The 12,916-nt window shown below is 34.6% G+C and overlaps 1 protein-coding gene across 1 annotated transcript; it reads right to left on the bottom strand.

The window, feature by feature from the left end:
- Positions 1-11,739: 11,739 nt before the first annotated feature.
- MS3_00003080 (uncharacterized protein) lies at positions 11,740-12,507 on the bottom strand. Its single transcript, XM_051210768.1, has one exon. It carries the CDS (start codon positions 12,477-12,479, stop codon positions 12,087-12,089), a length of 393 nt encoding a protein of 130 aa, XP_051070786.1. The 5' UTR covers positions 12,480-12,507; the 3' UTR covers positions 11,740-12,086.
- Between the last annotated feature and the right edge of the window lie 409 nt (positions 12,508-12,916).

The following is a 12,916-nucleotide window of genomic DNA, read 5'->3' as shown; positions in this document are numbered from 1 at the left end:
AGGGAAAAATTGCTAGTGAGAACATACTCAATAGAAACGTTTACCACTCTCTATATATTTTATCATCAGGTAGTATTATGACCTTGAATCTCTTCTGATAATTCAATATTGCCGTTATCATATTTCCATCAATTTTTTTTTCTCTTTATCGATTTTTTTCCCACTATCACATGTTAATTCTGTATAACCTCTTTTTTAGACCGACTTGAATACACCGTGTAGATCAATAACATCTTTTGTGTCAACGTCCTCGTTGTGATAAACTTCAACATTTATGACCGGAATTGTTCTACATCAGAAATCCATAAAATTAATAGTTCATATATTTGCTGGGAGACTGTATGATCAATACTAAAGATAACATATCATCAGTATTTAAAAAATATAGTTTTCAGCCCCGCCTTTGTTTTAGTGAACATAAATCCTCTACTATTATCTACACTATGAATGAAACGTAAAGAAGCTAGGTTTAAGCTTCGTAATATGTTTAAAATTATTTATTCAAAATCTTCTGCTACATTATGATAAATGTTAGGCAAAACTGAACTTTCAAAACGGTCCCATCTGAAGTTACTGTTTATAGTTTTGCTGTATAAGTATAGAATACTTTAGCCATTGTATATTTGTATTCTCCTACTTGCAAGTTTTCTATGATTCACAAACTTGTTATGTGTTGTACGCTTCCTAAAATATAGTTGCTTTACTTTGAACCCATTACTTAGAGTATCATTCAATGCACTGTGGTCTTTGTGTCTTGTTTTAATGAAGTTTTTTCATCCCATTTGTTGAGTCTATCGAAGCGTCTAAATCACCTAATTGAGATACGAGCAAAATCGAAGTTCACAAAACAACGATTTGTCTAAAACAACGGTTCTTTATTGAATAATACGCAAAATTTAGTCACAAACCTTTTTCACTGTATCTTTTTGTCTGAAATGGTGCCTGCAATAGTAACATAAAGAATAATTACAACATACGATAGTGCAAAAGACAACTGTTAGCTGTGTCTGAAATTGGTAACAGTTTATCAACAAGCAAAAACAGAACCAGGACCAAACAATATGGAAACCGTTGAGTTTAAACAATGGTTAGACGAATACGAAAAACTGTGAATAACTGCTACAATGATTGAAATAAAATAATTATAATGATAAATACAATAAATGTTATAATTATATGTAAATATTTCAGAATATTAAACGACAAACTTGCGTTACAACATAAGCGTAAAAATTGCTTGGGATATAACTATTTACTGAATATTAATAAGTAGTATAAAGCAATACGCAAAAGAGTCGAAGGGTAGTGAATAAAAACAGAGAATGCAAAACAGACTTGACACCATTTTGAAAATTTTTTCATTCTGTTTCGTCTAATTAAATGATCAGTTTTAAATTGGTAATAATTCGTTATTTATTCGTAAAAATGGATAAAGAAAGGTAAATACTTCTCGATAGATCACATTTTCTCCAAATTATGAACGTTAACAACGTACAATGTGCAACCTCTATCATTTCGTATGTTGTTACAGGCACGGATAATGTGTTCTTCAATACGTTGTATCTGGTAGCATTCCAATCAGTTGAAGCGTTAAAGAGTACCATCACAGCCTATGAAAGGGCGACGTCTGTCATTATGCATTTTATTATTCTCATTTCTATAAGAATCAGAAGCCGTATATTAAATTTGTATGTTGGAGAAATGGCCATAGAATACCTAGCGGATCCGCACAGTCGATTAGATGGAGGTAAGTTAAATAGTGCTATTATGTTTTTCATGAAAATCTGCATCGAACATTCAATGTCCGGCCTTCATCTACCTTAAGTTTATTGAAGGTCAACGGACACTTGTTTATGGGACTGTGCATCATAATCATGGGTGCAATTCCCTGGAGTACGACAGCAATTTTTAAATGCACTGGTTAAGTGACGCGGAATGTGAGACAGTGCGACCTCTAATGATTTTGGAGACAGCAGCATTCAGTATTGTATAATTCGTTTACCAGTCGTGTGGAAAGCGCCTGAATTCGCAAGATGTTTTTAACATGCGCCACAAATTGTTCTCGCAGGCTAGCCTTCCAGGTAAGCAGTGTTCCTATTTATATTGTGAATGGTAGTTGAGTACACCAAATTGAAACCGCACATCATGCCACTTGGTGGGTTTTGTGAGTATGTGATTGATGAAGAAGATTGTATTTCGTACTTCTTCGCAAATACTGGTCCGATTAATTTGACATGCGTTTTCTTGATGTTATTGGTTTTGACGGGACCTACAAAACCAACTTCATGTCACACAAAAAGTGTTATGTTCATATTTAATTTACTGATGGAAAATCTTTTTTCTTTCTTTCTATGAGGTGACTGTTCATGACAAACGGAAATGTGAATAGACCGAGTAAAGACCCTTTTTAAGGCCGCGCATAATTTGATTTAAACTCGTTTTTTTCTATTTGTTGTAAATTGTATCAATAAATTTCCATCACTCGCATTCCACATACGTTTTCTTTATTTTCAATGACAGCTCGGCCATCACTGTGTTTAGCGTTAGTTATCAGTGAACTAGTTTAACAGTTTCATCTAGTGCGTTTCGTATTATTTCGGTTAGAAATTCACTAGGCCGTGTGCGCTTCACGTACGATAGCATAAGAAAAAGTTCAGTTATGCAGTAACGAAATTTTTGTTGTCTTCGCTAAAGCTAATTTGTATGTGTTCATCGATAAGCAATATTTAATGTCCTGGTATATGTCATTATAATAACTGTGAATTAAATGAAACAATCATTCTACTCTTTACCAATTTCTTTCCTACGTGATACAATTCAGTCAAAATTAACAAAAAAATGTTGTTTGACCCTCAAATGCTTACTGAAAAGTAGTATGAATAAGTTTAAGTTAGCATCAACGTTGATTTACTGTACAATAAGTTGGAAATTATGTACTAAGATCAGTTCATCGGTACAATAGCATTATTTCCACGAGGAAAGTCAGCTGAACTAACACCGATAAATTCTAATCAAGCCCTAGTGAATAAGCTATATAAATTCACATTGATGTTTAGCACTTCTATTGATCAGTCTCTTATTGACATATGTGAATCCTGTGAGGATTGCCTCGATATTACCATAATTCACAAGCATTCTAAGCAAACATAGATAGTGGCTAGCAGTGGAATGGAGGACGTACGTTTAGTCCTATTTTGGACTCGTCAGCTAGATGTACCTGCATCTCAGAGTTGATGTTTGTTATAACTTGCCGTTTGAATGCTTAATGTCTTGGCTCTTTTAATGCTACTTTTTGTATCTGATCGTCTCTGATTGTTATTTTGGAAACGCTTATCACATATACTCGGAACGAGGAACCTCTGCAATTCACACGACGCGAAAGTAAGAACACAAAGACTGGTATAAGTGAAGATTTATTGACCACCCAAAATACGACGACGATTCTAGTCGAAAATAAACTCACTTAAATATTGATTTTACACTCAGTTCTGATTAATAATTAGAATGTAATTCACATATATGAAAAAATACTTAGAGTTATAACGAATCACTTACTGAGTATAGTTCATGTCAATTTAATACAAGAATATCGTATGTTATTACATAATAAAATATCATAAGAGAAAAGAAAAACAATTACTACATTGAGTAATCATTATATTGAATGAAAATGGAATTCATGTTGAGTAAGAATCATAATCAGTAAATCAATCGAAAATTGATTTTTCTTCCCATCATATCAATATTCACTCTGGGGCTCTATATAGTTAATAGGGAATAGTATTAATAATGTGATTATATCTTTTTATGGGTTTTCAAATGTCTATATCACCTAATGAACACTGTACTAACATTAGTACATGCAAATTTTAATAAGAATTTCTTCCTGATTGAGATCATGAACCGATTGATGTTAGACCACCATTGGAAACCTACGAGCACTGGACGGCGGTTTTGTCCTATTGTGGGACTCCTCGATGGTGCGCATCCACGACCCCACCCACGGGGTTCGAACCCAGGGCCACCAGTCTCCCGCGCAAACGCCCAGCCTGCCGAACCACTGAGCCGGCATCCATTGGTGTTAATGTCTAACTTCAACTGATCCACGAAATTGCGCGACCATCCTCCATCGCACTGAGGTAGACACCTGTTTCTATCTGGTAACGGCTTCTCACTAGAACTCCGAGAATTTCCTCACGAAACTAGTCACTAGTGAGCACATGGTAATTATCAGTTTAGGGATTGTGAAGATAATAGGACGAAACGGCCATCCAGTGCTTCCAGGTTTTCAATGGTGGTTTAACATCAATCGGTTCATGATCTCAATCAAAAACTAAACAATCTTCACAACCCCTAAACTGATAAGAATTTTTTAAATGGTTTTTACATTGTTCAGCTAAACAAATTCAGGACTTTATTTATTACATCGAAATGAAACATTGGTATAGCTAAATGTCAGTTGATACAATTGACCTTATTCGTATTTAGCAGTAAAATCGACATAAAAATTTATTTTATCAGAGATGTACGCCTGTTAATTTATACTTAATACAACTAATATTTCAAATGCTCGTCAAAAATGGCCGTTTTTGTAACGTTAAGCTGTTTAAGGTTTAACATTAACATATTCAGGTATGATGAATATGTACATGGAATTTGTTAGTGTCCTTCTAATATATTTAACAAATAAAGCTGATTATTTGAAAAATGATCCCATACTTTTTAAATAAGTAACGTATGCGATCTCATTTACAAATGACGTAGAAAAATCAAGATAATGATTTTGTCCTATTGCATATTTACAAAACATTCACTATTGACATTATATGAAATAACTTACCGCTCAGTTCCCAAGCACAATAACTGATTTATATTACTGCATACACAGAGAAGATTTTTATCTTAATTAGAAACTGTTCAACTACATAAAATGGACAATGTATAATAGTTCAAAACAATTTTTACTTTTAATGTATTTGCAAAATTACGCAACAACTACTCATTAAACTAAACTGGACTACTGTCATATTATATTAAGAATTATGGTTAGCAAAATCACCTAATCATAAATATTATTTGCTTCTTTCTTAGAAATTATTATTAACTTAAGAAAGCGTAAATGTTTATTCATTCACCGATCTTTGACGTTTAGTGTGATTATTACATACCATATTCATTATCTTATCACAATTATATGCTTATATGTTTACACGTACATAACGATTATTACAAGATTAAACTCGGTGTTAAAATAAATCACGGAAATACTACTTGAGCATTAAACATTTTATTAGCTTTCAAGTTCACTTATTAAAAACAGTTATCAGTTTTTCCCCAGTTTAGTGACGTGCATAGTATTTCTCTTGTTACGATACCTAACGACTTCAGTTATATTTCTATTTGATCGAAAATAAATTCAACTAAACTTCTTATCCCACTATCTAATCACAGCCAGGAATATAGTAGGGCAGTCGAATAGAACTGAGGTCTGCTTTTTTCAGAAATTACAAATTTTTATGAAAACTCGGATAAAACAGTCAGACAGAGTTCAAATGTAACAATATAAATTTTCACATCCAATCAAACCAGTTTACGCTATTTTGATTTGAATTAATCAGATTACAAAGATGCACAGTGGACAGCCAATTAAGTATATAAAAAACATGAAGTTCAGAGAAGAGACCTCTTTTCAACGAATTTATTATCAAGCTATATTCATCCTAATCCAGAAACGTTCAAACGTCATGCATTTAATTGTATCGATACTATTAAATCTCGATTAGTTTAACTAGAACGCAACAACATAGATCTAGGTCTGCCGATTGACCACTTGAAAGAACTATTGTTACGTTGTACCTTTAATGTCCAGTTCAGTTTCAACAACGAAATATATAGACAAAGACATTGGATCGCAATGTGGTCTCCATCGGATCCAATTTCAGCAGACTACTTTATGGCAAACCTGGAAAACGAGTAACTTAGTTCGATGATTAATCGATCCCATCTATACGTAAGATACATAGACAACACACTTGACATTTGTGACGACAATATTGAACTGGAGGATATCTTACACTCTTTCGACACATGTCACCCTTCCGTAGACTTCATGTTAGAAAGTGAGCGAGATCAGTCAATTTCCTTTCTCAATGTGCGTCTGATGAGAAGGAGTAACGGTTCCTTAAAAAGATCCATTTTCAGAAAACAAACATGGAATAACCAGCGGATCAACTTCTATAACTGGATCCCATTAAGCAGAAAGAGAAACCTTATTCACTCTTTATGTTACCAAATACATCGGATATGTAGTACGGAGTGCATTGATGAAGAACTCACATTCTTCAGGAAAACTCTGACAAAAAATGGCTATAGAGACCGCTTCATTGATAACAATATGAAGAGAAGTAGTTGTGACAAGGAATCCGGTTGTTCCATTCCGAAGAAAAATCTTTATATAAGTTTGGAATTTTAAGGTGATCGAACATCTGATGTAATCAAAAATCGTTTAACAAGAGAGATAAAAAGAACCTTCACTTCGGCAAAACTGCGAATAACATTCACTAGTAAGAACTTGTTTTCTGTATCCATAAAAGATAAGCTTCCCGGTCTGGTTGCCTCCAGTTGCATCTGCTAGTTTGCTTGCTCTTGTAGAGCAAGGTACATTAGCCGTAGCCGGTGCTCACTTTCAACTCGGATATGCGAACATGTACCAGTGTGGTCCTACAAGGGTAAGAGGAAATCAGTTAGTAGTTTCCAACTTGAACATCTAATCGACTGTAATCATTCTACTGATCCACAGTTTGATTTTAAGGTTATATATACTAAATCTACCCACATTTCTTCGTATCCGACCCCTAAAAGTAGCCGAAGCTCTTACCATCCATAAGTTCAAGCTAGAACTATGCGTACAAATGAAGTACGTCCTATAGTTGTCGTTACCTGGGCCTTAATTATTATTATAATAACTGTGTTTCCCCTTTACTTATGTCTCATATTCTCATTATTTTGTCCACAATTGCTCATGATATCACTTCATTTATTTCGCACCTCTATTACCTCTAATTACCTACAATTATTGTGACAAAACATCCTACTACATTCACGTTGTGATTCGTTACTAACTTATTAAGTCTATTGTTATTATCCGTATTACGTAATATAGTATTATAATATTTCTATTACATCACCTTGGTTATCCCTTGTTCAAATTTCCTTACGGAACTAGTACTTTAACAAAAAACTTGTATATATATATATATATATATATATATATACAGCTTGTTAATAAATTCATTGAAAGATCTCTTAGCTGAACTTCGTGTTTTTAATGTTGAAATGAGAATTATCTGTCAATTAGAAAATCATTACAGGCAAAAAATGTTTGTTCATTATTTGTGATCGAATAAATGAGGTATGACTACTTATACTTATTCTTTTTTATTCAGTCAATTTTTAAGCAATGGCATTTTAATTGGTTAAAGAAAACAAGCCTAAGTCTGGCGATGAATGGATAAACAACTGTGTTGCGTAGTATATTGTTTTTGCCATAGATCGGGCTTGGAAACTGGATTCTGAACAATAGTCATTTAGAGTTACTCTCGATTGTGATCACACTATCATTGTGTCAGTGGTAGTCGAAAGTCATTTGGTATTAGAGAGAAAGTCTATGAGAACTAATCAATACTAGGAGAAGATCAATACAATCTCTCTCCTGTAGTATGGTCCAATCACACAGGCCCGGAAAATAAACCAATAAGACAGTATCGGGGCTACCCGCACAGGATGAACAAATGCCAACAAGAGACTGATAAAATAAACTCTAGTAAACTGTGGCATCAGTCCTTGAAGTCACTAACTCCTAGCTTGAACCATGTTGGTAGATGCAGACCACTTGGTTGGGGTTCGTGCGATTGTCGTAACCAATGGTTGGAGACTCTGACTTCAGGAGAACCTCCTGGAGTTCTAGTGAGAAGCCGTCACCAGTGGAGTTCAACCAGTTCTGTTGTGAGATATCAGCTCACTGAAGACATTGGTGTTCGATGGCGCAACTTCGTGGATTGGTTGAATTTAGACATTAACACCGTTGGATGCCGGCTTAGTGGTCTAATGGTTAAGTGCTTGCGCGCGAACCCAGTAGGTCCTGGGTTCGAATCCCGCAGGGGGCGGGTTCGTGGATGCGCACTGCTGAGGAGTCCCGTACTAGGACGAGACGGCCGTCCAGTGCTTCCAGGTTATCAATGGTGGTCTAGCTTCAACTGACTCATTATGTCAACCTGTGAAATTTACTAAAATCTCCACAAAACTCATTCTGGTAATAAATTATTATCCTACGTTTTACTGTTACAATTGTTTTTAATTTCGTTTAAGTTGCTTGAAGAAGAAACCTTTTTAAAAAAGCAAATTTTTAATGGCGTAATTTATGCTTATAGACATATACTGCAACAACTGAAGCTCACCATCTCATGAGGTCTAGAAGCTGAATAATATAATAATGGAGAGTTTCACTAATGATACTATACTTTAAATAGAGACTGTATTTATTTCCTTCAAAATTATACAGAATCACATGATCCCATTATCAATCTTGAAAGTAGAGTTCAGCTCAGTTAATAATCAAGAATATTTTACGCTTTACAATCATTATTGGAAGAAAGCTTCGGATAACACGCTATTATACTCAGTTAAACTACATACTTCTGTGGTGTTTGAACGAACTAATAATACCTTTGTAGTTGTTGAATTCTCGATTTCGAATTCCAAATACAATACATTCGCTTGTGCTTGTGTCTTACTTCTTAATTTAATTGCGTTAATTCTGAGATTCCTAGTTCATTCTACAATTCAAATAATTCAAAACATTATATTGGCGTCGCGATGGAGCCTGCAATGGAAAAGTTAGATATTCATTCAACTCCTGAAGCTTATGAGGATTACTTGGAAAGGTTCGAAATTTGGAGCATGACCAAGAAAGATGTTAAAGGTGATAAAATTGTGGCACACTTCCTCACATTCATTGGGAGAGAAGCGTACAGCTTATTAAAAACTTTAGCATATCCAGAAAAACCTATCTCACTCCCTTATGCAACTCTTAAAGAGCTATTATTAAGTCATGTAAAATGCACCAGTTTTGAATGCCGTGAAAGGGTGAAGTTTCATAAGTTGGTTCGTCAAAACGACCAAAAGGCTCGGGAATTCATCCTTGAATTACAGAAACAAGCTGCCAAGTGTAATTTCGGTGATCAACTTCATGTGCAACTGAGAGATCGATTAATTGCAGGAATTAACATACCGAGTTTGGAAAGAGAGCTGTTAAAAATGCCAAACTGTTCCTTTCAAGATGCTAGAACTGCGTGTATTAACTACGAAGCAGTCAATGAACTTGATATCCAGTCGATGAAGATTTCTAATACTTTGCTTAGTCGTCGTGATGAACTACAATCTCAGGGTCAATCAAACTTGCGTTCATTTAACAGTGATTCCTATTCTCGTGTAAATATGAAAGGTGTTTCAACGACGAATTACAAAGCAAATCACAAAGGTGAGATGAAGTTTGGTAAATGTTTATCATGTGGAAAGTTTCATGCTCGCAATTCATGTGTATTTCGTAATGCTAAATGTTTTAAATGTGGTAAGGTAGGACACATTCAGTCAGTATGCAAAGCTAATGTCCATTTTGCTTCAAGCTGTACTAAATCTTGTAATTTAAATTTCAATAATTCGGATGTTTCTAATGATCATTTATCTTTATCAACGATTTCAAAAAACAGTGCAGAGTCATATGGCAGTTCAGAGTTAGATGAAATCCAGAATTCTTGTGAGACAACAGTTCCTAATCAACCGATTTATCAGAATTCTCATGCTATTGTACCAGGTATGACTTTTCCTAATGATTCACATATTTCTAATGAAATTACTTGCAATATTGAGGAAAATATGTTAAATGAACCTAATCATGATCGGAAACCTGATGTGGTTTGGATAGATGCTGATTTTTCTAACGATCCTACGCTCTGCAATGACAGTCCTAATGAATTTCATGAGAATATTCCAGAAAAATCAAATCCTGATGTCATATCATACATTACTTATCCTCATAATGCATTTGATCCTTGTGAAAAACCTGCTCAATGCGAAGCACGAGTACTAAGTGACCTCGAGTTTGATTACATTTCGGATGATTTCATATCAACTGCTGTTTACCCTTATCACAAAAACAGTTCTAATGTTTACTCTAAACAATGTGAGAAATATGTTTTAAATGAAGCTACATTATTCATAATTTGGGGATATAAAGATCCAACATTATTTCGTGGGGGAGGATAGTGTTGAAAAATCTATGGTTCGAATTCTAGATATTAATGATTTCATTACAAAACCGACATGCTGATTGTATACAATTCCAGGTGAGTCTGTTCCGATTTCGTTTGTTAATTCCAATACTAATGAGCACTTTCTAGATACTACAAAGTTTTTATCTTATACAATGTCGGACAGATTCAGGATGAACTTAACAAGAAGACGTACAACCGATTACAAACACTTATACTTCTATTTAAGCTGTGGCGGATGTGGTGTTTGAATGGACTAATGATACCTTCGTACTGGTTGAATGTTTGATTTCGAATTCCAAATACAATACATTCGCTTGTGCTTGTGTCTTACTTCTTAATTTAATTGCGTTAATTCTGAGATTCCTAGTTCATTCTACAATCCAAATAATTCAAAACATTATAACTTCACATTGTTAAGAGGTCAGTAATTTTGATAAAGAGCCTGTCGGTTAAAGTAAGGATCACATGTGATATTGCTAAGGTTATAATGTTAACGGTTTTCAAAGAAATGAGGCTCAACATTCTAATTCGTAGAAAACATTTATAAAATCCTCAGTGATGCCTTCTATCTGAGTCAACCTATAGTTTTTTAAAATTAAAAGGATCCAAAGGTTGGATGGTTTTGCACTAGTTAAATTTAATACGTGGTGCTATGATGAAAATGAAGTGACAATCAATGGAACTGAATCGTTATTATGTAACAAAAGAAGTTGCTATCTCAAATCACTGATTTCTAAAGCATTCGATTGATTTGAGTGATTTATTGATTCAATTTGTATCACTACCTAGTTAAATGCGAAATTTATTGATGAAATGTGACTGAAACTAAAGTACTATAGTAATTCAACTGCGTTATATTTCTGAGTTCGCATAGTGTACCTCTTTTACAACTAATTAACAAGTTTACTTTAAGAGCTTTGTAGTGTCGGTTATTATGTTAAGCCCATATACCTTATTCTAGCTTTCGGACAGCTCAATCTGTTCATTCTACTCGAGTCACGTTCTGACCTTGTTAATCATTCGCTTATCAATCTTGACTGTTTTTATATGAGCGCGTAGGTGTGCGTACACTTCTTAATCCCATTACTCATCACATGTCTGTAACTTATTTTTGCGTGCCTATAAATATTGATTAAGGCTTGACTAAAGGGAGGTTGGCTTACCCACCATCTCCACTGAGCGTCGTTTCGCTTCTCTCTATTCTATTCGCTGCATATACAAAATATATGTATTCAAAAGTCCATTTTCGTTATTTGACTTATTTAATTCCGCTATTGACTATGGACTTACGTTCCACTCTAGTATGGGACTTCTCGGCAGTTTCTTTTGCCAGTTGAATTCTCAAAACACTTATTTTGATTCGAAAATACTGGAAACAGAAAATATATTTACTACCAATTATTCTCACGTCTTCATATGGCTTTATAGCAAACCGACTATGTAGGTGCCTTATCAATTAAGTATACGCATTAAAGTCGACAGGTGAGTTTTTGTATGCCATTGACATATAAGACCGGGTAAAAAATATTTGTTTTCTTTTCTAACATAAATATCTACAAGCATGCATACGCATGTGATGATAAATTAGAATCCTAACATGACCACTTCGCATCACGAGGAAAACTAGATATTGTTTTGTCGGTTAGAAATAGTTACAACGACCTTGAGTAGACTGTTGAGTGAATACAGACACATATAAACATTTAAATTTAATAATCACGTAAGTGTCGTGACTACACCAGGCTTGTTTATGTATTAAACAACGTAGTTTTGATCGTATGACTTCAGTTTTGGATTTATTTGAAGAAATTTCGTTTGTTTTCGTTCCCTGGGTGATCTTCGTTTAACTTCTGATTTCAGCCCATTTTTCCTCATTTCACTCTGTGGTGGTGGATCGTCAGGCCGGATATCACATGCGCAGACTGAGGCATCTGCTTTGAATTCTCGAGTACTCGAGCAATCCCCCTCCTTATTTTTTTGTAGTCCCCTCATTCTTTCTTTAGGGTTCAAAATATCAAAAAATGTCCTAATAAGTCGGCCAAACATTGTTTCGGCTGGTGATTTCTCGTCTTGACAGTTTGGACTCAGTGTAATTCTATAAGAAGTTAAAAACTGTTGCAGAGCCACTTTTACATTATCTTCTCCCATTGTCTATTCCACAGGACTTCAAAACAACTCAGATCAAGGACATGTGGTTAGTCTGACCACGATGTAAATATATTTCCACATCAAAACCCGGCACAATCCAACATCAATGAACAACCAATAATAAGTGAGTCATAATAGTAGGGATAGGGGGATACATAGCTCATCTGACACCTGTCAGACCATCTACATGTCTGTCTAGGCAGACAGAATTGGTGTGTGGGCGAGGATGATAGTGATTGGTTGTCTGCCTAGTCAGACATGTAGATAGTCTGACAGTTGTCAGATGAGTTATATATTTCCTTACCTTTATTATTATTATTATTACTATTATTATTATTATTATTATTATCATTATTATCACTAACTCATTATTGATTGTTCATTGTTGTTGGGTTGTGTCGGGTTTTCGGTGTGGAGATATATTTACGTCGTGGTCA

This window comes from Schistosoma haematobium, chromosome ZW (genome assembly GCF_000699445.3).
Source record: "Schistosoma haematobium chromosome ZW, whole genome shotgun sequence".
Lineage (NCBI taxonomy): Eukaryota > Metazoa > Platyhelminthes > Trematoda > Strigeidida > Schistosomatidae > Schistosoma > Schistosoma haematobium.
Note: the sequence above shows the minus strand (reverse complement) of the source record. Positions and strands in the feature narration are given on the sequence as shown.

Excerpts from the sequence above, each read along its gene's own strand:
- MS3_00003080 (XM_051210768.1), bottom strand. The coding sequence starts at position 12,479 with ATGGGAGAAGATAATGTAAAAGTGGCTCTGCAACAGTTTTTAACTTCT.